This window comes from Lepidochelys olivacea (genome assembly GCF_965140295.1).
Source record: "Lepidochelys olivacea isolate rLepOli2 genome assembly, chromosome: 2".
Lineage (NCBI taxonomy): Eukaryota > Metazoa > Chordata > Testudines > Cheloniidae > Lepidochelys > Lepidochelys olivacea.
This window is the reverse complement of record NC_140412.1, coordinates 70,371,691-70,397,460: the sequence shown is the minus strand read 5'-3', so window position 1 is coordinate 70,397,460 and position 25,770 is coordinate 70,371,691. Positions and strand designations below refer to the sequence as shown.

At 42.0% G+C, this 25,770-nt stretch overlaps 1 protein-coding gene across 1 annotated transcript; it reads left to right on the top strand.

Moving 5' to 3' along the window:
• The first annotated feature begins 8,258 nt into the window (after positions 1-8,258).
• Positions 8,259-21,049, top strand: MRPL15 (mitochondrial ribosomal protein L15). The gene is made up of 5 exons (XM_084620084.1): positions 8,259-8,477; positions 11,787-11,944; positions 18,190-18,355; positions 18,745-18,868; positions 20,491-21,049. The coding sequence occupies exons 1-5, from the start codon at positions 8,370-8,372 to the stop codon at positions 20,826-20,828; spliced, it is 894 nt and encodes a 297-aa protein (XP_084476210.1). The 5' UTR covers positions 8,259-8,369; the 3' UTR covers positions 20,829-21,049.
• The last annotated feature ends 4,721 nt before the right edge of the window (positions 21,050-25,770 follow it).

Here is a 25,770-nt window from a genome sequence, read left to right as displayed (position 1 = left end):
TAAATAGTCATGTTTCAATCTTAGTGTCACAGCATCCAAAAGTACCACACACCTTACTCGGCAGGCAGACTGCTACATTTCTGCCTCAGGGACAGAGCCTTCCTCCTGCATAACAAAAAGACCTACCCTCCTCCATGCCCCTCAAGCCGCAGTATCAAGCAAGAGGGACAGCGTCTCTCTTGCTTGTTGGCCAGCTCAGCTCCCTGATGGTGATCAACATCTCCCCCACAGGCATGCATGCCCAGCCCTCCCCCTCGCAGTAATCTGCATCTCTGAGGCTGCTTCAGGCACACTGGAACAGACATGTTGCCTGGGCTGCTGGGGAAATCTCCGGCAGATTTCTTTTGCTTTTTTCTGTGAGGGGGACACAGAAATATGTGGGCCATATGAATTCTGCGCCCTTGGTCAGGAGTAGTCTAGTCCAAGGCAGCAGAGTGAAAGGCCTCGGGCTGACTGTAGGGTTGCCAACTTTCTAATCACACAAAACAAAACAACCATGCCTTGCCCCTTCTCTGAGGCCCCACCTCCCACTCACTCCATCCCCCCTCCCTCAATGGATCACTCTCCCCCACTCTCACTCACTTTTCCTGGACTGGGATAGGTGGTTGGGGTGCAGGATGGGGTGAGGGCTCCAGCTGGTGGTGCAGGCTCTGGGGTGGGGCCCGGGGTGAGGGGTTTGGGGTGCAGGAGGGGGCTCAGGGCTGGGGGAGAGAGAGGGGTGTGGAATCCAGGAGGGAGTTTGGGTGCGGGAGGGGACTCAGGGGTTGGGAGTGTGGGAGGTGAAGGCTCTGGCTGGGGGTGCAGACTCTGGGTTTGGGTCGGGGATGAGGGATTTGGGGTGCAGGAGGTGGCTCTGGGCTGGGGCTGAGGAATTGTGAGTGTGGGAGGGGGCTCAGGCCTGGGGCAGGGGGTTGGGGTGTGGGCTCCAGCTGGGGGTGTGGGCTCTGGGCTGGTGATTAGGTGTTTGAGGTGCAGGAGGGGGCTCAGGGCAGGGGGTGTAGGCTCTGGGAGGGAGTTTGGGTGCAGGCAGGGGATCAGGACTGGGACAGGGGGTTGGGGTGCGGGTTCTGGTACAGGGGGTGGGGTGTGAGAGGGCGTTCAGGGTGTGGGCTCCAGCCAGGTGGCACTTATCTCTGGCAGCTCCCGGAAGCATCTGGCATGTCTGGCTCCTAGGCAGAGGGGTCAGGGGGCTCTGCATGCTGCCCACACCCGCAGGTGCCACCCCCGCAGCTCCTATTGGCCATGGTTCCCCCATGACTGCCCCTGCGCCTAGGAGCCGGACATGCCGTCTGCTTCTGGGAGCCACACACAGCCAGGGAGCCTGCCTTAGCCCCGCTGCACCACCAACTGGACTTTTAGCAGCCCGGTCAGCAGTGCTGACCAGAGCTACCAGGGTCCTTTTTCAACTGGGTATTCCAGTTGAAAACTGGACACCTGGCAACCCTAGCTGAGCGACATGTTGCCATCTCCTGTATTGGGTACTACAAGTATATGGCTCATGCCTGGGGCTCCACCCTGGCACCTGAGTGACACCTAGACACTTGTGAGCACCCTTAATCCCAAGTCCCCAGTGAGGATGGTGGGTCTGAGCCTCATGGTGAGCACTGCCAGGTACAGCAGAAATAGTCAGGTCTGTCATGTGAAAAGTGCAGCTTGGTACTTTTACAGCTATGGCCAGAAATTACACTGTTTCTGGCTGGCCAAAGGCTATTTGAAGCTTTCGCCATTGTTTCCAGAGCCTCCCTTCTACTTAAGATGCATCTGCACTATTAAAAAAAAGATGTGTTCTTTCCACCTGTTCAGTAACAAACAGTAACTAGCAGTATGTAAAATCCTAGTGAAGACAAGGCAGTATGTAATTTTCACACATTAGCAGGTTGAGATAAAAGGAGCATAAGGTTTACTTGGACCTGCAACATGAAAACTACAAACTGCCTTGGTTTTCGCTAGAATTTTACCTGGTGTTAGTTACCACATGCTAGCTAACGTGGTATGAACATACCTTTTATCCTAATGAAAACAGGTTGGGAATTAGTGTATTAAGGAATAGAAACAGATACACACTCCCTATATATCTTCAGTGCTGCTGTATTTTTCTGTTTAATGCACATGCTGCAGAATTGTTAAGTCAATAGGTTTCCTGTGACTTGGGGTGGCTCCACACACCTTGACCTTTAAAAATGGAAAAAGTGTAGCAACTGCATTCCAAATAGGGAGCAAAGAACTGAAGAGCATATCAGTTCTATTTGATATCTCACACTCTTATTCTAAAACCTAGACATGTTTGTGTTTTGAATGTTTTTATAAAAACTCCCAATAAACTTATTTTATTAGAATTATTTACAGCTTGTTTTAAATGATAAAAGATAACCATAGAATTTCTAAATGGGGAGATACTAAACGGTAAACAGCATGGGAAATGGAGAACTTAACAAAAACATCTATAAAAGCCGCAATCTTATTAAGATATTATTCAATCTTTTTGTTCTCTGTTAATGATATTCAGATGTCCCTTCTAGCCTTCTTGGCTGAATTAAAGAAATCCTTTGGCACAGACTCAAAAAATTAATGCTTCCTGTTCATCTTGATATCTGTCATGCCATTCAGGCTCTTTATTTTAAAATTACTAGAGCAGGGGTTCTCAAACTTCACTGCACCGTGACCCCCTTCTGACAACAAGAATTACTTCATAACCCCAGGAGCGGGGACCAAAGCCTGAGCCCACCCGAGCTCTGCTGCTCTGGGTGGGAGGGCCAAAGCCCGAGCCTGACTGCTCTGAGCAGAGGGGCCACAGCTGAAGCTCAAGAGCTTCATCCCCAGGCAGGGGGCCTGCAACCTGAGCTCTGCCACCCAGGGCTGAAGCCCTTATGTTGCAGCAAGTCTAAGCCAGCCCTGGTGACCTCATTCAAAGCGGATTGCGACCCACTCTGGGGTCCCAACCCACAGTTTTAAGAACTGCTGTCCTAGAGCATTCCAGACCATTCTGAACATTTGTACTAGCTCTGTATAAATATGGCAAACACATTACTATCAATGTGAAACAATTTGTTCTTTTTTCTTCTGATCAATAAATTTGGAAAAAATAGTACTGTGTGTGACCATGTAATTAAAGACTGTATCATAATGCAGATGCACAGGGCTGGGGGCAAATTAATGTTACACAAGCAGCCTTAATTCTGGCATTTTCTAACTTTGGAGTGCTTGATTCTCCAACCATAATGTTCTTTTAGCAAAGTTTGGTGTGTGTGTAATTTTCTAGATTTTTAAAAAGGAAACTGATCTTCCTTCCCTCCCCATCCCCCCTGAAATTGCATCATGTGGTATCATATTGACACCCATATGGGTCATCAGCAGTTGGGTTGAAACCTTTAGATCCACCACATAGACTTATGCCACTTGGGGTCTGTCTACTCTAGAAATGCAATGGAGGCTGCTGTAGCTCTTCAGCGTAGACACTTGCTACAGTAACAGGAGGCGTTCTTCTGTCAGTGTAGTTAATCCATCTCCTCCAGAGGCAGTAGGTAGGCCAGAGGCTCCGAGTTTCTAATCTGCCAGGGGGTGCTCCTCCCCAGCTCCACCCCCACTCCACTCCTTCCCAAGACCCCACCCCCACCCTGCTTCTTCCCACCCCCATGCTGCCCCTGCTCCCCCTGTTCCCTGCCTCATCCCGCCCCTGTTCTACCCCTTCCTAACCCAGTTCCACCGCCTCCCCCGAACAGACTGCACCTTCGCTGCCCCTCTCCCCCCAGCATCTCCAGATGCCATGAAACAGCTGATCCACAGCAGGCAGGAGGTGCTGGGGGAAAGGGGAGGTTCTGGTAGGGGGACTGCTGGTGGGTGCTCAGCAACCACCATTTTTTTCCCATGGGTGCTCCAGCCCTGGGGTTAGGTTGGTCTACACTGGGGGTTAGGTTGTGTTAGCTATGTCAGCCATGTGGATTTTTCACACCCCTGAGTGATGTAGCTGGGTCAACTTAACTTCTGAGTATAGACCAGGCCTTGAGCTAACTGAGTAGCTGATGCCAGTCTGTTTTCCCCTATGTGAACCAGCATTAGAAGGGGATGGGACACTTTTGCCAGTAGGTTTCACAGATATTTGCTGACAGCAGAGGAATGGTTAGACTCAGGAATCTTGGGATCCCTTTTAGGTTCTGGAGGGGAATGTGCTGTAGTGGGCACAGACCTTTCTGTGCATTTCTCCCCAAGCTTGACCTCTCCCTTTTGCCCCATCCTCTCCAATTTGTTCCTGTTCTAATCCTCACTCTGTTCCACCCTGGTTCCTCATCTCAGTTCCATTCTCCTCACCTAGCCAGTTCCATTCTTCACTCCTGAAGCTTCTCATTCTAGACTGTTTCCTTGCCCAGAAAGTCCTAGTATCATCCTTCCAGCCTCTGGGTTCCAGTTACACTCTCCTCCACTAGTCTCTTTTCCCAGCCAGTTCAACTCTCTACCCAGCTCCCAGAGCGAGTCTCTTTGCCTAGCCATTCCCATTTCCAGCTACTTGTTCCCAATCTCTGTGTCCAACCAGTCCCAGCCTTCTTGCCCAGCCAAAGCCAGTCTCTTTGCACCCCAACTCTCAGTTTCCTTCTCCCTCTCCCCTGGTTGGGAGCAGCCTACAGCTGCAATTGCAGTGAAAGCCATGCACAGATCCAGGATGCAATATGCCCAGTGTGGTCAGAATATTTAGGGAAGTTAGCTGCTACAATCTAAGTCTCTACTGAGAAAGTAGCAATTGTTATTTTTTCAAGGTAACTGTGCCAAATTTGGGCAGATTTTCACAGGGACAGCAAAAGGTGCATCCCTGACACAAAGGCCATCTCCCTGCCAAATTTCAAGCCCCTGCTTCAAACATGGGGATGCTAGAACTTTTCAAAGATAAGGTGGCCAGAATTTTTAACAGGGGCAAAACAAACATATTTCCCCCTAGATTAGTTCTCAGAAAAAGATGAGCCATTTTGGCTGAAACACCTCTCCCCCCGCCGCTCCCCCCCCCCCCCCAAAAAAAAAAAGTCAGCATGAGGCAGACATCCAGCATGGAAAATTTCAGCCCAAATATTTAAATTTTGCAAAGTTCTAAGCAACTGAAAACAGGGTCTTTTAATGGGAAGTTTGGGGCAACCTTGGCAATAGGTAGATCTATTAGCCCAGTACATAATTTCTCAGTGGTGTTCTCTGTAACAACCCCCTTATCTTCCCTCAATTAATTCTACACAGTGCTTCTGTTCTGGAAGAAAATAATTTCCAGTTGACCCATCATACTGACTGTAATTCTATTCTCTGGTTATAGAGTAGGCACAATTTCATTAGGTAAAGTAAGTTACATGATCAAGGAACACAACAGCATAAGGAAACTATTGTAATAATAATGCACAACATTTCCATAAGAATAGCAGAACAAGGGGAAAAGGTATTCTTCTTCAAACTTCTCATTTTGGTTTCCTGATTGCCACTGCATTTGTATTGCATCAACATCCTAAACATCACCAATCTTTTTAAGATACAGCCCTATGTTTTTAAGTCCTGGCTGCAACATGCCCAGAGAAGATCAAATACAGATAATACGAAAGCAGATAACAGCAAAGGAAAAGTAATTTTAGACATAAACAAAAACAAAGTCTGAGAAGCAGTTTGCAGACCATTCCATTTTATATCATATAGCCAACTGACTTAGACATTCCATCCCAACCTGGTAGATGATATTCTGTCCTCAATTATACATACATTCATCACTTCCCATCTGAACTATAACAATGCAGTATACCTGGGCATGTAGCTTTCAGTGCATAGGAAATTCCAGTTACCACAAAATGCCGCAGTGCATCTCCTCAGCAACACAGGCTATTACAAGCACATCTCTCTACTCTCTACACTGGCATCCCAAAGAATACTGAATTAAGTTCAAGATCTTGGTCTTTATCTTTAAGCTGCTCAGTGGCCTGGACTACAAGATTGTCTGAAGTTCCAAGTTAAGAACTGTGGTAGACAACATTGCTCCTCAAGGCACAATGGAATTTTTTATCATAAGGGTAAAGGGTTTTGCCAGTACAGGAGACAAAGCTTTCTAGGGGGCTCATCCAAGACTGTGGAATAAATTCCCACAAGAACTAAGGACCATCACAGCCTATCCCCTTATGCTCTAAGTGAAACGCTCATTTTGTTTACCTTGTTTTCTCTCAGCCATGGGGGTGGGAGAAGGGAACTGAGAGTTGGGGGCAACCCTCAATCTATCAGTTCCACACATAATTCTCTCCCACAGGAGACACTATGAGAAAGAACAAGCCACAAGTGACAGATGTTAATCACATGGCTTGATGCAGTACTGGAAAATACTCATATGCTACAGTGATGATGGTGGTATAAGAACCTATATAGAGTAGATCAGAATTATATATGCAGCATGGTACACAGATGTGGGGAAAGGGGAATTTGGGCTCTCTTAATCTTCTCAGTGAAGTTTATTTAAATATATTGTCCTTACATATGTATTTAAAAGTGCTGTATCCTTTATTTCACATTCCTTTCATACTTCGTATATCCTGGGGCTTTGCATCCCTGAAGTGTTCCACTGACAGAGACATCATGCAGCATCCTTTTCTTGTTTTCTTGTTTGTTTACTCTTCAGTTTGTTCTGTTTAACCTTATACCACTTGTCTTTGTTCTGTACCCTATTGCTCTGTATTGCACCAGTCCCTTCAGACTGTAAGTTATTTAGGGCAAGGACTTGTTTGCATATACTTCAACTATTGTTCAGAGTTGGGATCAGCAGAGACAATATCTGAATAATACACATACATGAAAAACATGTAATATTTATAATTATAATGGAGGGAAGTAGTGATAACCATTTTTTTTTTAGTGTGTGTATAACACTCACTTTTTTGTGTAATTGTGATTCATGGGCTGTCTTCCATGGAAAGTTTTACCAGTTATACCAGTACAATCAGTGCTTAATTGATAATGAAAGAGGTGCTGGAGCTCAAGCTGGCTGGCCAGAAAGTAGTGGCTGCTGGCCAGGCACCAAGCTCTGAAGTCAGCGAAGTCACCAGCAGAAACACAGAAAAAAAGATGGCATCAGAGTAAGATATTGCCACCCTTACTTCTGCGCTGCTGCTGGTGGCTGCGCTGCCTTCAGAGCTGGATAGCCAGAGAATGGTGGCTGCTGGCTGGGAGCTACAGACTGCCAAGCCTAGAGGTGCAAAGGCTAAGCCCTGGCACAAATTAAGCACTGGTATAGTTAAATAAACTTCGTTATGCACAGATAACTCCCTGTTTGGACAATCTTATTCTGGAATGAAAATGGCTTTTTTTGGTTTAACTTTAACCCCTTCCAAAGTGACATAAACTAAACCAAAACAAGGAACTCTTATAATAAGCTCACCCACATGGGGAGAGTTATACCAGCACAACTATATCCCATTTAGATGGACACCTTAGTTTATGCTGGTATAAACAAGCCCATCCTGTATACAGCATACTTTTATGGTGCAGAGGTGAGTTTATGTTCACATCTTTTGTATACTGAAGCAAATTATCATTATTATTACTTATTATTTGTATCACGGTGGTGCTTAGGACCAGTCATGGACCAGCAACCCATTCTGTTAGGTTTAGAGTAGCAGCCGTGTTAGTCTGGATTCGCAAAAAGAAAAGGAGTACTTGTGGCACCTTAGAGACTAGCCAATTTATTTGAGCATAAGCATCGGATGAAGTGAGCTGTAGCTCACGAAAGCTTATGCTCAAATAAATTGGTTAGTCTCTAAAGTGCCACAAGTCCTCCTTTCCATTCTGTTAGGTGCTGCACAAATACACATCAAGAAGACAGCCCCTGCCCCCCAAGAGCTTACAATCCAAGTATAAGACAAGAGGTGGGTACAGACAGATGGGGCAGCGCAAGGAAACAGTATCTGCCCGCATGCCTGGCAGTGGGTAAACTCGGTTGTGTCCCAGGAAACGGGCGCAGTCACAATCCACATAATCCACGGACACGCGCTATACCGCGTGGGGTGCAAACCAGCCACCTAGGGTGACCAGATAGCAAGTGTGAAAAATCAGGACAGGGGGTCGGGGGTAATAGGCGCCTATATAAGAAAAAAAGCCCCAAATACCAGGACTGTCTCTATAAAATCGGGACATCTGGTCACCATCCAGCACTCCCTTTCCCCTGTCTCACCAACCAACCCCGCTTCCGCTCCGCATTGCTTCCGCTCCTTACCTGCCCTCCCCCCACACAGCCGCGTCGCGACAGTTGGGAGGGGGAGGGGGTTCCGGCTGCCGTAAAGCGAGGCGCACGGCCCAGCGTCGCAGGCTGCGGGTGGGCGGCTGCCGCTTGTGCCCTTGCAGGTCCGGGGCGTGCGCGGCCGCGAGCGGCCATGGCAGCCGCGTCGCGGGGCGGTGGCCCCAAGGCGATGGAGCTACTCCGGGCCCTGCCCAGGGTCAGCCTGGTCAACCTGAGGCCCAACCCCGGCGCCAAGAAATCGGTGAGTGCCGGGCGTAGGAGGCCCGGGGCGGGCTCGGCCCCGGCCTTGGCTCTCCGAGAACGAGGCACGGCCCGCCGGGCCCGCTCCCCCGCCCCGCCCCAGGTACCTGGGCGGCCTCAGCTGCTCAGCGCTGAGCCCCGCGTGTTGCAGGATCCGCGCCAGCCTGGGCCGGCCCCGGGACCGACCGTCTCTTGCGTGCGCAGGCTGGCCCCGAAGAGCTTTCGGTGGTGCGGGGCCTTGGCGTTCAACAGCCACGAAGCTGGCTTAAAAAATCATGACGTGCTTTGGCCTTCAGGGTTCGTGCTTTTTTTGGGTCCTCTGCCCAGCGATGAGACTGTGTATTCGCCCCAGTGAAAGGTGAAATTCTCCTGTATTGTCTTGACTACAGGACGTGGAATGCTAACAGATAAATGTTAAAGGTGCTAAAGACTTCTGCTGGTACAGCTGCACGCGCCTGACCAATATAGGTATGCCAGCAGACGTCTGTCATGTAGATGTAGCCGTCAGTTTCAGTTTGAGGAAAATTTGCACGCTTGAAACTGCATCATCAGTGCAAAACCTTAATGTAGATGTTTTCCTCTAGTGCGGTATGCCCACATCAGAGGGTTTGGATTGATTGAACTACCTTAATGCATTGGTGCAAACTTTTGAAACCTTTCCTAATGAGGGTGAACACAAAAGCCTCAATCCTGAAATCGGATCTGTGTGGGTGAACCCCGGTTGACTTTTATGGGGTTGTGCTCAGGGATCCATTAGCAGGATTTGAGTCAAGTCCTTTACAATAAAATTTGAAAGAAGAGCTGCACTATTAACTTGACTGTTTCCTCTTGTCTCCCCACCTCTTCTATTGTGCCCCTTAATTGTGTGTGTGTAGGGGGGGATGACTTACAAGAAGCTAACATAAGAAGTGTAAATTGTTGGTAATTCATGTATTTGAAAATGTCAGATTCACAGTTCTCAGATGGTTAGAGATCAAGGCATCTGAAACAAATCTAAAGCCCCAACCTTGCAGACTGTTCTGTGTAAGAGTCCAACTATGCAGAGTAGCTGATTTTTATAATACCTAGTGTTATGCCATCTAAACTTATTGAGTAAAATTAATGTGAAAAATACCAATTGCATTATTTAATGGTAGCTTATTTAAATTCTATCCTGACTACTATCCACATTATTTAATACATTAAAATAGCCTGAATTAACTAACAGACACCAAATAAAAATAGCCAAATGTTAAAATAAATGGGTTTTACTTGGTTCCCTGTGTAACAGATGCAAACTGAGAACGCAGTGAAAGGTAGTAAGAAAATGTGAAATGAATGACCAATACCTTTGCATTAAGGTAGTTCTATCAATCCAAACCTTCTGATGTGGGCATACCACACTAGAGGAAAACATCTACATTAAGGTTCTGCACTGGTGATGCTGTTTCAAGCGTGCAAATTTTCCTCAAACTGAAACTGACGGCTACATTTACATGACAGATGTTTACCTATGGTAAATGAGCTTCTATTTTATAAATAGTATTTCTGGTGTAAATAACTCAATATTAATAAACAGTGAACAGCAAGTCAGTGACACAAGGGAAAATAAGGTTTAAATGATTCACCTGGGCTCCGTGCTGCACCCTCAGGGTCCTGGCTCCCCACTCTCCTCCAGGAGAACAGTAGCCAACCAGACTCTGGGTGCAGATCTCCCTCCTGGAGGCAAGAAGTCCTGGGTTGCTGTCCCCTCCCCTTCCAGTGGGGAGCTGTGCAAAGCTGAGAGCCCCAGCTCTCAGACCCCCCACGCTGTACCTCTTCAGTTGGTGGAAATGGTCTTGGTGAGGACACGCACCACTGACAGAAGGAGGTTAGTACGGACATCAGCCATTGCAGTAATTACTGCGGTGGCTTCAAGTTGACCTAACATAGGTCAATTTGAGATTATAGTGTAGACATGCCCTCAGATGGGGGTGGGGAATCTCAGTAGTTTATCGTTCAAGAGAAAGTATCTAACTCTCAGACCTACAATAATACCTAATCTCTCTTATATAGCACTTTTCATTTGTTGATTTCAAAATGCTTCGCAATCTTTTGAATAGGAGTACTTGTGGCACCTTAGAGACTAACAAATTTATTAGAGCATAAGCTTTCGTGGGCTACAGCCCACTTCGTTGGATGCATAGAATGAAACATATAGTAAGAAGATTATATGTACACATACAGAGAAGGTGGAAGTTGCCATACAAACTGCAAGAGGCTAATTAAGATGAGCTATTATCAGCATAGATTCAATAGATGTAATTTCCCTATGTTAAGTATCCTCACACCTTCTTGTCGACTGTCTAAATGGGTTATCTTCATTATCACTACAAAAGTTTTTTTTTTCTCCTGCTGATAATAGCTCATCTTAATTAATTAGCCTCTTACAATTTGTATGGCAATTTCCACCTTCTCTGTATGTAAATAAAAATCTTCTTACTATCATTCAATGCATCCGATGAAGTGGGCTGTAGCCCACGAAAGCTTATGCTCTAATACATTTGTTTAGGCTCTAAGGTGCCACAAGTACTCCTGTTCTTTTTGCAGATACAGACTAACATGGCTGCTACTCTGAAATCAATCTTTTGAATGTATTTATTCAATACCTCACAATACTTCCAAGAGGTAGGGAAGTACTGTTATCCTCATTTTACAGAGAGGGAAACTGAGACACAGAAAGGCTAAGTGATTTTCCTACCATCACACAGGAAGTCTGTGGTGGAGCAAGGAATTGAAGTTGGGTCTCCCAGTCCTGGACTAGTGCTGTAACTATTGAACCATCCTTGCTTGCTAACAAAATGTTAGAGGTGAGAGGAAAATATAGTACCATATGGCGATGCTACAGAAGTTACAGCGCTGCTAGTGCAGATTCTCTAAGCTGACAGATAAGAGGTCTCCTATCAACTTAATTACTTCAGCTCTCCCACCTACATAGCGCTGTCCACACTGGCACTTAGGCTGGTGTAACGTACGTCGCTCAGGGTGTGTGTGGCTTATTTACACCCCTGAGCGACATAACTTAAACCAATATAAGCTGTCGTGTGTACATACTCTTACTCTAGCTTTGCACATATCCATGTAGACTTTCAAACCATTTGAATGGGTAACTATCTAAAATCACATTTTGTTTAATATTCCCTCCTGTAATTAAGTTTAGCATTTCCACTTCTTTCTTACCAGTCTTGCCCAGTTCATTGGAGAACAGTCTTCTATTTCCTCAGAATGTACATTGCCAGAGCTTATGTATCCATAGTGTAATTAACTGAATTTATGAATTATTGCTTTCAAGGAAAAAAGACGTGGCCGTGGAAGACATGGAGGTAAGAAAAGTGGTCGAGGTCATAAAGGACAAAGACAAAGAGGAAATCGCCCCCGATTGGGCTTTGAGGGTGGCCAGACTCCATTTTACTTGATTATTCCAAAATATGGGTATAATGAAGGACACAGGTAAGTTTGCTTTCTAGATTTATTTTAAGTGGAATGTCATTCAGTTTTATCTTTCTTCTGAAGTGTCAGTCGAAATCTAATTTTGTGAATGCAGCCTGAACATATGAGACAGTCTCTCCTTTCAGTTAGTCATCTGTTTTTCCCCCAAGTACCCTCCTCTTCCCCTTGTCACTTTCTGTAATTTTGAATCCATTAGTCTTTCTCATTTCTCTGCCATCTTCTGAACCACCCTTCCCTTCATTATCTGCCCTCCGTATTGATGACTCCCTGGTTACAGCCTTCTGCCCTCTTTTCCATACTTGACTGCTCTGTCTGTTTCTCTTTCATCTGTATCTTCCCTATCACTCCTCGTGCTCAGCTCTTGCTCTCTCTCCACCTTTATCTCCACTTGTGCACTCACTCGCCTTAATCTGAAGCCTATTGAAAGACTCCCAGGGACCCTAGTGGGCTTTGGATCAACCCCATGGCGTTCAACATCTCTACAAGATCACCTGCTCTTCATTCAGCTCTTGGCCAACCAATCCTACTTATTCACTTCCACACCTCTAATCAGGGTAACTTTTTCCCATTTTTGATGATAAACTCAAAAGAGTATAAAGAAAAGGAGTACTTGTGGCACCTTAGAGACTAACAGATTTATTTGAGCATAAGCTTTCGTGAGCTACAGCTCACTTCATCGGATGCATTCAGTGGAAAATACAGTGGGGAGATAGAGAACATGAAACAATGGGTTTCATACACACTGTAAAGAGAGTGATCAGGTAAGGTGAGCTATTACCAACAGGAGAGTGGGGTGGGGGGGAACCTTTTGTAGTGATAATCAAGGTGGGCCATTTCCAGCAGTTGACAAGAACGTCTGAGGAACAGTGTGGGGGGGCGGGAGAAGGGGGAATAAACATGGGGAAATACATTTACTTTGTGTAATGACCCATCCACTCCCAGTCTTTATTCAAGCCTAAATTAATTGTATCCAGCTTGCAAATTAATTCCAATTCAGCAGTCTCTCTGAGTCTTTTTTTGAAGTGTTTTTTTTTTTGTTGTTGAAGAATTGCCACTTTTAGGTCTGTAATTGAGTGACCAAAGAGATTGAAAAGGAGTACTAGTGGCACCTTAGAGACTAACCAATTTATTTGAGCATAATGCATCCGATGAAGTGAGCTGTAGCTCACGAAAGCTTATGCTCAAATAAATTGGTTAGTCTCTAAGGTGCCACTAGTGCTCCTTTTCTTTTTGCGAATACAGACTAACACAGCTGCTACTCTGTCAAAGAGAAACCTGTCAAAGAGATTGAAGTGTTCCCTGACTGGTTTTTGAATGTTATAATTCTTGATGTCTGATTTGTGTCCATTGATTCTTTTATGTAGAGACTGTCTAGTTTGGCCAATGTGCATGATGGCATATATCACATTGGTAGATGTGCAGGTGAATGAGCCTCTGGTAGTGTAGCTGATGTGATTAGGCCCTATGATGGTGTCCCCTGAACAGATATGTGGACACAGTTGGCAACAGGTTTTGTTTAAGGATAGGTTCTGTTGTGTGGTTGCTGGTGAGTATTTGCTTCAGGTTGGGGGGCTGTCTGTAAGCAAGGACTGGCCTTTCTCCCAAGAGTGTGGCATCAAAATCTAGCTACAGTACTGCAGGTGAGGCCTCACAAGAGCCAGGTAGAACGGAACAGTTACCTCACATGTCTTGCATAGTACGGTCCTATTAATACACCACAGAGTGATATTAAGCTTTTTTGCAACTGCATCACATTGTTGGCTCATATTCAACTTGTGATTCATAATAGCCCCCAGAGCCTTTTCAGCAGTACTTCCACCTAGCTAGTTATTCCCCATTTTGCAGTTAATGCATTTGTTTTTTAGTTCTGAAGTATAGAACTTTGGACTTGTCTTTATTGAATTTCATTTTGTTGCTTTCAGACCAATTCTCCAACTTAACAGGGTCCTTTTGAATTCTAGTCCTCTCCTCCAAAGGGCTTGCAACCCCTCTCAGGTTTGTGTCATCTGAAGATTTTTATAAACATACTCTCCACTCCATTATCCAAGTCATTAATTAAAATATCGAACAGTACTGGACCCAGGACAGACCCTGTGGGACCCACTAGATACACACCCCACCCCCTACATTCCCCCAGTTTGACAGTGAAGTGTTGATAACTACTCTTTGAGTACAGTCTTTCAACCAGTTGTGCACCCACCTTATTGTAACTTAATCCACATTTCCTTATAAGAATGTCATATGAGACTGTCAAAAGCTTTACTGAAATCTAGATAAATCACATCTATAGCTTCCTCCATATCTAGTAGGCCAGTAACTCTCTCAAAGAAGGAAATTTGGTTGGTTTGGCATGGTTTGTTCTTAAAAGGTCCATGACTGCTATTATTTATAACCCTGTTATCCTATAGGTACCTACAAATTGTTTAATAATTTATTCCAGTATCTTCCCAGGTATCAAAGTTAGGCTGACTGATCTATAACTACCCAGCTCCTAGTTATTTATTCCTCTCCCTTTTTTTAAAAGATATGTACTATGTTTGCCCTTTTTCAGCCCTCGGGGACCTCATGAGTTCTCAAAGATAATTGGTAATGGTTCTGAGGTTACTTCAGTTAGTTCCTTAAGTACCCTAGGATGGATTTCATCAGGCCCTGCTGACTTGAATACATCTAATTTACCTAAATATTCTTTAACCTGTTCTTTATCTACTTTAGCGTGTCCTCCTTTCCCCTTGTTGTTAATATTAATTGTGTTGAGTATCTGATCACCATTGACCTTTTCAGAGAAGACTGAAGCAAAATAGGCATTAAACTCCTCAGTCGTCTTGATGTCCTCTGTTGTTAGCTCTCCTTGTCTGTTAAGTAGTGGACCTACATGTTCCTGTCTGTTTGTCTTTCTCCTCATGAATTTATAAAACTTTGTATTGCCTTTTGTGTCCTTAGCTAGGTTTAACTCATTTTGTGTCTTGGACTATGTCTACACTAGCACTTTTGTCAGTAAAACTTCTGTTGGTCAGTAGTGTGAAAAAAAACACACACCCCTGACCAGCATAAGTTTCATTGACAAAAGCACTAGTGTGGACAGTGCTATGTCAGCGAGAGACGCTACCAGTGCTCGTTGGGGGTGGTTTAAGTAAGCTGACTGGAAAGTTCTCTCCTGTTGACATAGAGTGGCTTCATGGGAAACCTTACAGTGATACAGCTGTGCCACTATAATGTCTGTAGTGTAGACATAGCCTTAGCCTTTCTGATTTTGTCCATTCACACTTGCATTATTCTTTTTTCCCATCTTTAGCAATGTTCAAAACCATTGTCCCTGTCAACTTCTGCACCCTTCTCTCTGCCCATAGTTTTGCTAACTTCCTTAACAGCAAAATTCACTGGATCCAGCTGAAATGTCCTACTCCATACTTTTTTCATTTCATCTTACACCCTGTGCTTTGCCTATGCATCCTGCTTTTCCTACTCCTCCCATTGGCATTTGTGTGCCTTTTCCATGACTTGTCCTTGCTTTTGGAACACCCTTCCTCTTCCAGTGGGGCAATTGTCCTCAAATGCTACAGATACTTTCTCACAATCCACTTCTGTCAGTCATTGATCTACACTTCACTGCTATCTGTTTTTATTTTTTGCCTTATTCTGTTGCTCCAATTAAAAATAAATCAGAACTTACAGGTTTCATGCACAACATGAAACCCATGTTTCTCTTTGTCTGTCTTCATTTCTTGTGTAATTTGGTGTTTGCGCTGTTTGGGTCCATGACTTTCTTGTAATTCTGTAAAGGGTAATACAAATATTAGTGCCATACATTTGCAATAGTGGCAAACATATGCCACAGTTTTAGCCAATATGGGCCATGTGATATATTGCATGTGTTTAACTCCTTCACCCCGGAGCTGTCTCTAATCTGTGCTGTGTATAAAGTCTTACTAAATATGTAGTTTGATTTTTATGGTATTGATACTGACTTCGGTGAATATTCATGTGTATGTTTCTATTCTGTGGAATGACGTGTAGGTAGCAGACTTGTTTTCATTACTGAAGGTTTTCTGTGTATATGCCTATTAAGTGAATTTAATATGTGGTTAGTGTTGACATTTGATTAGCATTATGAAAACTTGTTTTAAGCAAGTTGCTTTCTTGATGCTATTTGGAAATAAAGATCATCTCCCTCCCCCTAATTTACCTTACCATGAAAGTGGATGAGCAGCACTTTCCACAGGTGGTTAGATAGTGACTTCCTGAATCAGCAGTCCAAAACAGGGAATGCTGAAGAACAGTTAAAACTAGGAATTTCTCATTAATGTTAAATTTATCTTGTAAACTGCCTTTTTAATGAAAAATGATCCAGTCTTCTAAGTGACAGAAGATTCACAATAACTTGTGTTGTACAGTAAAATAATAGCAAAGTAAATTAGCAATGTGGTAAAAGAGCCTGTTCTTGTAACTCTACAGCTGTTCCAAGAAACATATCCTGTATTTAGAAATATAATTTTTGCCAAAATACAAGTAAATGGCCTCTTTGTAACTTGTGGTTAAAATACATTTACCTCATCTCTGAATATCCTCTCACAAAAAGGTACTTTGTAATCTTGTGTAAATGTTGATATTTGCCTAAATCCAAGCCCAAACTATTGGAAAATGTGTTTCCAGTTTATTCTTACATGATAATAAAGGCCAAACACCGTTAAGTGTTTGTATATGTTTACTGGTGATATACTTATTGTGCATATGTAATCAAACAAAATTTCCTTCCCATATTTACAGTATTCTTCCTGTTCTTAATCTCTGTCTCAGTCCCCATGTATAAAAAGGAGTGAAAATACTTCCAGGGCTTGAAAAATGTATGCTGGGTATCGGAAGTCACAGCCTACCAGCCATAGTGAAAAATATATATGCCACTATACTGCCTGTAGGTTACAGGAATAAAAGAGTTGTATATTTTAAATATTCTGCTCCATTTAATTGTAATACTCAGCTTTCTGTTTCATTTGGTTGTTAGAAATATAACTTAGCCAAAATCTTGAATATATTATTTAATGAATTTCACAGGTATTTAAATATATCCATTCAAGTATCTGACTAATTATACAACTCACTGAATAACAGAGACAAGTATTTGAACACAGGTGAAAATCAAGTTATTCAGCCAGCCTGCTCTACTTTCTTTCCCTTTTAGCCCCATTCCTTTTTTTAAGTTGATGGCTCTTGGCTGCAATCTTCCTGCTTCCCTTGTGTGTGGTGGAATAGACTTGGCAAGCTGGTCAGCTGATTAGTCGTATAATGTCAGTTGTCTGATTAACTGACTACCTATTATTTGACTTATCAAATATTCCAGCAAGAATGCCCTGATGTAATGGCTGGCCTACTTTTTTGATTACGTCATAGTGCTATTCTTTAGCTTTTTTTTCTATTGTGCTTCACATTTTTCTGAGTAAAAATAACTTGAGTTGAGTAGCTTGGGTTTTTTTGTCATTAGGCATAAGTATTTAGCTAAGGCTAAGCTTATTGGAGACCATAAAGTCTTACTCCTTTGTTACTGTTATAGTAAATTAGTGCTTTAAAATATTTGACCAATCAAATGCCCAACCAAATGGGGAATGGATGTTTACTCAATATTTCCTTACGTTGTAAGGTGATAAGAGGGATAAATCATTAATATTTGTGAGGTGTTTGCTTACAATAAGCACAGTAGAAAAGCAATGAAATAAAATTGTCAGATGGACATAAACCCAGAAAGAGCTCACATTGGAGTAGAATACTAAAGATTCTTTGCATATGCTTGAATGTCATTGAGTCAGATTCTCATGTGTCAATAAGGCTGATGAGTCAGACTCATAGGAGAAGGTGGTTGTCTAAAATCTTCTTGACTTGCCAAGGATCATTCAAACTTTCTGATTTCTTCTTCAGAATAACACTTAGCCTCTTCCTCTAGAACCCAGACAGTCTGTGCAACTTAAGCTGACTAGCTGCTGGGGATGTTACTTTGATGTGAATTGAACCCAGTGATAGCCAGTTGTAGTGTTTGGTTTCCTATTTTATAAAAGGGGAATAAAATGTACTTATGGATGGGTCTATTCTTAAACCACATTACTTGGAACATTTAGGAAAGGATGGAAAACGGAAAAAAGTATTGTCGTTCATTTGTCTCTTAACCAACTAAACCTGGAAGCTTGTTTCACTCTGCAAACTATGCTGAATTTCAGCTTCATATTTTGAAATCCTAATCTTCTTTGCCTTTTCTCCAGCTACAGGCGCCAGTATCACCCCCTCAGTCTTCAAAAGCTGCAATACCTTATTGACTTGGGTAGAGTGGACCCCACTCAACCGATCGATTTAACCCAGCTCACCAATGCCAGAGGTGTGACAATACAGCCACTCAAAAGGGATTATGGTGTCCAACTAGTGGAGATGGTATGTCTGAAATACACTACCAGGAGAATAATTAATAATAATGTAGAGCCTCAGTTTTTTGTTTGGTTCCCCTCTCTCCTGGAAGCGTGACTACTTTTCTAAGCCAGTTTTATGTTTCCAAATGGAAGACTAATTAAATTCGTAATACTAAATCCACTAGAGGGCACTATGTATTCATGAAAAGCTGGACAGTGTGTTATGATTTGCAAGATGTTATTTTTTTCAATTGGAAGAGTAGTTAAAATTGTTAAATCATGTAATGGGATATTGTAGAATTGTGACCCAACTTAGTTTTTGTATTTCATATTTGATACTCTGTAGGGATGGATAAATATAGCTACCAAAATATTCAATTTATGTTTAATCTAAGCACGTGCTGTAACTTGCAGGGTGTGGATATCTTTTCAGCAAAAGTAAATATTGAAGTACAGATGGCATCTGAGTTAGCCATTGCTGCAATTGAAAAAAATGGTGGTGTTGTTACGACAGGCTTCTATGATCCACGGAGTTTGGGTAAGAATTCCCCCTCATCTCCCTGCTTCTTTTCTTTGGTGGAATGGTGGTGGTATTTTAAAATCTAAATCCTAAATGTAGACCGCTTTGGAAAGAGTCAGTCATTCGTTCTTTTTGAAGGTCCAGTAGGAGCTGCATAAATCAATGCAGTCTAATAGAGCTCTGCTAGAAAATTATCCTCCCTCAAAAGCAGTACTTGCTCAGTTTTCCATTATTTACTATTTGCCTATCAGCCCTACCCAGTCATTGATGCTATATAAATTATTCAGTGCAGGGAAAAAACTACATATAAGGAGTTTGCAGATTTGGGGTGTAAGGTTGCTTTGAGGGGGTTGGGAGGAACCTGTTAAACTAGCTGAATTCTGCAGGTTTGTTTTTGTTTTGTTCTTTGTTTGTTTTTGTTTTTACAATTGTATCTAACATTATGTCCATATTAGATGTGTGGAAAATATTGACAATGAAAGTTGAAGCGCTTGACCACTCTGTTTAAAAATAAATAAATAAATAAAAATTCTAACAAAAGTGGGTTTATATTCCTGGCACTCCTCTTTTAGGAAAACAATACATTGGGGGAGGAGGGGAAGAAGAAGAGCCAATTCAAAGGAAATTATGAATTTGAAATGTATGTTTAGATTGTGGAAGTGATTTTTTTTGTTTGAAATAGCCATTTTATTATGAAAACAAAATTTGAGGAGCATGGAATCACCTCATACAAAATAACTATTGCTTTTTTACAAAGTTTCAGTGAAGAGTGTGGTTTCTGCTTGGCTTGAGTCTGTATCTTGCCCAACATTTACATGTACAATCTATCGTATTAATGGCGGTTGCATGCATGAACTGGAGGCCAGATGTGATCCTTATTGAGTGAATTGTATTATCTTGGCCTTGTCCATTTTTTCTAAACCAACCAAAAAAACCCAGAACATTTCAGTTAATAATAAATAAATTCTGGACTGTTCTCATCCTTGGGGATGTTCCCAATAAATTGTTTGGCATTTGTAAAGAGAAATTCTTATTAGGGCAATACATTTGAGAGCGTTCTCCATAAGCTGAAAATAAACAGCCCTGATATATGCAGTGTTGCAGTTGTGTTGGTCCCAGGATATTAGAAAGACAAGGTGGGGAGGTAATGTCTTTTATTGGACCAACTTCTGTTGATCATCCACCTTGTCTCTCTAGCCCTGATATAACAGTCCTAACCTACAAGCAAGACCTTTAAATACATGGTAGTATTACTGTACCATATCTTTCTTTCCAAAGCAGGCATGCTATACATATTTAAAACATTTTTTTCTTAAAACAGTGGTTCATGCAGATGGTTATAAATCGGGAATATAAATCAGTTTTTCCTTTTAAACAATATTTTTGACTGATTCATTTGGTTTATTGCATTTGTACAACTTCATTGATGTCTGGTATCCCAGAACAAGAAAATATGGAGAGAGTTGTCTCTAGTTTTCCTCCTTTCCCCTGCATGAATTTGTGGCAGTTAAATAATCTAGCAAGAGACTTCAGGCATATGTTGTACTTGTCTTTTGAGGAAAGGAGGCATCATCTAATGCTTTTGAACCTTGATTATGACGTACTATCCCTAATTCTTTCTCTCCTTTGCTTGCCTGTAGAGATTTTGTGCAAGCCAATACCATTTTTTCTGCGTGGCCAGCCTATTCCAAAGCGAATGCTTCCACCTGAAGATCTGGTCCGTTACTACACAGATGCCAGGAATCGTGGGTATCTAGCAGATCCATCAAAGATTCCAGAAGCCAGGCTTGAACTCGCCAAGAAATATGGTTATGTTTTGCCAGACATAAGTAAAGATGAACTTTTCCAAATGCTAAGCACACGCAAGGACCCTAGACAGATTTTCTTTGGTCTTGCTCCAGGTTGGGTGGTAAACATGAGTGAAAAGAAAATCCTGAAACCAACAGACGAGAGGTTGCTAAGATACTATAGCTCATGAATTCTGAGACAACTGCAGATGTACAGGAAACATCTGGATATGAAATAATGGATTAGAAGTGAGGTTTGTTTTTTAAAACACATTCTTATTGTACTAGTCAAAACATTAATATACATTTGTGATTGGGTAATGCTACAGGTACATCTCTTTTCTATATTGAGTCATAATACCATGTAGTGAAGAGAATACTCTTTCAAGAATAAAATACACATTCTAACACATTTTTCTCTTGCTGTCATTTGCCACTTGTTTCTTTGATAAAAAATATTCTGATGCTGATCTTATTCTAGAGAATGCTAGTCGAAGGAATAGGTTGTACCAATAATTTTAGCTTTCACTTATTCCTCTATCCCAATTTTTTACCTTGACTTTCAACTAACATTTTACGACTTCTTAAAAAAAAAAAGTAGCAAAACGTATCTTAGTGTTTTAATCAATGTTATATAAAACTGAATCCTTAACACCTTTGTGAGAAAGATCAGTATTATTCCCATTTTACAGCTAGTGTTTCTGAAGCACCAAGAGATTAAATAACTTTTCCACAGCCAAAGTGGTGACTTAATTTGACCAATGTGTGTCTAATCAGGATTTTCTGAATTAAACTAAAATGCTATCAATAGAAAATCCAGGCACAAGTAAAAATATATACAAAAACCAGTATCGGCAGATGTAGCTATTATAGCCACTGGCTGTAGAGCAGATGTATGTGTATTAAAATCAGGAGTTTAAGGCTAGGAAGGCTGATATAGCGGATGGGACACTGAAGTAGGACTACATTTCTAGCTCAGCAACAAAAATAATGTACAACTCTGGGCAAACCAGTTAATCTGCCCTGTGCCTCAATTCACCATATCTAAAATGGGAATAATTCTTCCCTATTTCTCAGGGGTAGTGTTAGACTAAACATCAGTAATGATTGTGAGACACATGGATACCAGGGTGATGAGGGCCATAAGGACCTAAAATAGAAGAGCGAGAAATGATATCGGAAGTTGCAGAAATTCAAGTGTGGAACAGATAGCATGAGAGATTTGTTCTGAAGTTTCAGGATTTCACTAAGTGATTTTACATCCTCCCAGCGGGGGGTAGCTGAAAATTATAATTAAAACTGAAGCTAACTAGCTAGTTAAGAAATTTAATTTTCATCCGGTGGGAAACCCATATTTTATCACTCTCCCTTGTCCTGAATTGGCTCACTTCTCCTGAGCTAAGGGCAGGGAGTTTCTGCCTTTTGTCCCAAGTAGTACAATGAACCTTGGGACTTAAGTTCATCAATAAAGGCTTGATCCAACTTCCACTAAGTTGATGGAAAGATTCTCATCTATTGTAATGGAAGTTAGATAAGGCCTAAATAAGGAGAAGCTGTTGGATATCTCTGCAGAGAAGAAAAGGAAACATGCCTGAAAGAAAGTCTGGAAGACCAAGAGACGGCGTGCTGGAACAATTTGTATAGTGGGGGTGCTGAGAGCCATTGAACCAAACTAAACCCTGTATATGATGGAAACCACTTCAGGCTAGGGGATCTGGTAGCACCCCTAGTTCCAATACCTATGCCAAGAGATATATGAACAACATCCCTCTTTCCCAATCTAATTTTCAGGTGCCTGTGGGAATTCTCAGTATAGCTTCCTTCAGCTGTCAAACCATCCCAAATCCTAGGACAAGCTTCTGATTGTCAAAACCCTCCTGTGCACCCCCAGTGTTACTCTGTAGGTTCCAAGCCCCTGCTGTATGCTTTAAGAAAAGCTTTTCTCACCTTCTTCCTCCCCCCCCCCCCCCCCCGAATGAAGAGCTGGATGAAACTTGGTGTTTATCAACCCAGCTTCTTGGGGTACTCAATTAATAGGACCAGGTCAAGTGACAAACTAAACGAGGAAAAACCTTCCACACTTTCCCCACACTCCCGGTGACATCTCACTGACTTTGATAAAATCTCTGGTGGAATCACGTTTCAGAGTAGCAGCCGTGTTAGTCTGTATTCGCAAAAAGAAAAGGAGTACTTGTGGCACCTTAGAGACTAACCAATTTATTTGAGCATAAGCTTTCGTGAGATACAGCTCACTTCATTGGGTGCATAAAAGTGGAAAATGCAGTGAGGATATTTTTATACACACAGACCATGAAAAAATGGGTGTTTATCACTTCAAAAGGTTTGCTCTCCTGCTGGTAATAGTTTATCTAAAGTGATCACTCTCCTTACAATGTGTATGATGATCAAGTTGGGCCATTTCCAGCATAAATCCAGGGTTTAACAAGAACGTCGGTGGGGGGGGGTAGGAAAAAACAAGGGGAAATAGAACAGGAGTACTTGTGGCACCTTAGAGACTAACCAATTTGGGTTTCAGAGTAACAGCAAGGTTACCTTGCATAATGACTTAGCCACTCCCAGTCTCTATTCAAGCCTAAGTTAATCGTATCCAGTTTGCAAATGAATTCCAATTCAACAGTTTCTCGCTGGAGTCTGGTTTTGAAGTTTTTCTGTTGTAATATCGCAACTTCCATGTTTGTAATCGCGTGACCAGAGAGATTGAAGTGTTCTCCGACTGGTTTATGAATGTTATAATTCTTGATGTCTGATTTGTGTCCATTTATTCTTTTAGGTAGAGACTGTCCAGTTTGACCAATGTACACGGCAGAGGGGCATTGCTTGCACGTGATGGCGTATATCACATTGGTAGATGTGCAGGTGAACGAGCCTCTGATAGTGTGGCTGATGTTATTAGGCCCTGTGATGGTGTCCCCGAATAGATATGTGGGCACAGTTGGCAACTTACTTCGACATTACCAAACTAACCTGCAGGTTTCCATTGTCCCTGCTTAATGTGCACTAGATGCTAAGAAATAACTAATTGCCCCTCTCTTTCCCCCCGCCAGTTTGTAGTTTGTTAAAAGAAGCTGGAATATTCCAAAACACTGATATAAAACTGGAACATGAATAGCAGGAATTGGGTCTCAATGGTGTTGAAGTGAGCATTTTTATAAGGTGCACAACTTTTTTGGCATGTTCTTAAAAGTAATCCCTTGTTCCAAAAAACATAGCTTCTGGTGTTAACTTGAATGTGGAGTAAATAACTTTCTCATTTTAGAGGTATCCTGTTCTGCATCCTGATGATTGTTGGTCTGGAAACTTAAATGACAAGTGACACCTTTTTTATTGTTACTACAATACTAGTTGCCCCATTTTTGGGGAGGGAAGGCACAGCGGGGAGAGAATATTTATTGCCTTCCCTTATTTGTGCCATGTTTCTGTTTTTATGAATCAATTCACAATTGTACTTTGTGGAGGTGGTGGTACTCAACAGGAAAGCTACTTAACTGGAAGCAAAGAAGGAAGTTAGTCATTTTAGTGAAGACCAAAGTGTTTATGTATCATTGTGTTTTTTAAAAGTGACTTTGTTTCAACTTTAGCTTTTTGTAATAAGATGAACAAGTTGCTCCTGGTAAGTGATTTTTTTTTTTTTTTTAAACTCTCTGATACAGAGATACACACTTCAGTTGTAGCAGATTTCTAAATGGCCCTCAGGTGAAGGGGTAACTCGGATAAAATGATAACAGGGAAAGAATGAAAACAGGAAACAGATGTCTGGTGACGTATAGTGATTGGATAGCAATTATTCAGTGAACATCGTCTTAGTCACAAGGCAGCTGTATCCTGGTCTTGATATTATAATGCTGCAAATACCTTGGAGCCAAAACAGCCACGTTCCACAAAATCCGGTCATTCTAACTTATAAAGGTGATCTTCTATTGACTTACACTTGGAGGGGGCAGAGAGGGTTGTAAGTTGCCTTATTTAAAATATGCTCTGCTTGTCTCTTTCTGTTTACAGTAACTAGTATTTAATAGCAGTGGTTCCTGTTTTATTTACTAACCAAAGAGTGACAAGGCTATAAAGGAATTCCCGTTCATAATTTTATCTCATCAGAAGCACAAGTCTCCTGGCAACATAGTATAGACTTATCAAAAACACAAGTGAGTTATCAACAATGTCTCTAATAAATCTGTAACAAACTGCTCCCCAATGGAATATCTTTTATATGCTGATCAAGTTCTCTTGCACATGGAGAAAACCAGCATTGGCCTGTATGGCAATTATATTTCCTTATGTTAAGAATGTGCACATGTTTTTACATTCATAAGATAAATGATTGCGTTGGGTTTCCTGTTTTGTTAGGTTTTTTCATATGCAACAATGTGTTGCACAACAAGTGTATTGACTCTGCCGTAACAGGAAAGGCATTTATCAGGTAGCCCCAGGATAAAACAATTTAATTCGTGCCTTGAAGTGTTGAGGGTAACATTTTATTCCTGTATACTTCCGACAAAATACTGAAATCAAAATGACTTCTGAACAAATATGTACTCACTTTCCACTTCTGAAGCATCTGGCTCTTGTGAGATAAGATGGAATTCACTTTGTTAACATTAGTCAATTAGTACTATACCTACTGTGGACTTTAAGTGAAGCTGTAACTCAAATGTGCCTCTTCCTCTTTTGTATATTTGTACAATTTAAGATAATTGCTTCAGCGGCAGAGGGGTGTTTACGAGGCTTTATTGGTTTGATTGTGCAATCCTTATGTTTTGTGACAAAAAATTCGATTGGTATGCAGTGTTTTTAAGAAGTGGGTATAGATGTGTAAATGAATAGACTAATCCTGAATCTTCACTGGCCATATGCCAATATCGTTTTGACATACAAGCTCAATTGATATTAGAGCTACAGGAAGTTATACAAAAGTGATCAGATAAGACCATAGTTTCCCATTGCTTCTTAATTTTCTTTGCCATAGTTAAAACTTAAATATGCAAAATTATAGATCAAACAAAGTGCTAATGCACAGAGAAGTCTGAACTATCAAGTGCTCAAAAGTTGGGATATCCCACAAACTAAGGTTGTCCCCACAATATTAAGTTGGAGATGTTATGCATCCTGTATGTA

Excerpts from the sequence above, each read along its gene's own strand:
- MRPL15 (XM_084620084.1), top strand. The coding sequence starts at position 8,370 with ATGGCAGCCGCGTCGCGGGGCGGTGGCCCCAAGGCGATGGAGCTACTC. Across the intron at positions 11,945-18,189 it reads GGGTATAATGAAGGACACAG|CTACAGGCGCCAGTATCACC; the intron begins GTAAGTTTGCTT and ends CCTTTTCTCCAG. Across the intron at positions 18,356-18,744 it reads GTGTCCAACTAGTGGAGATG|GGTGTGGATATCTTTTCAGC; the intron begins GTATGTCTGAAA and ends TGTAACTTGCAG.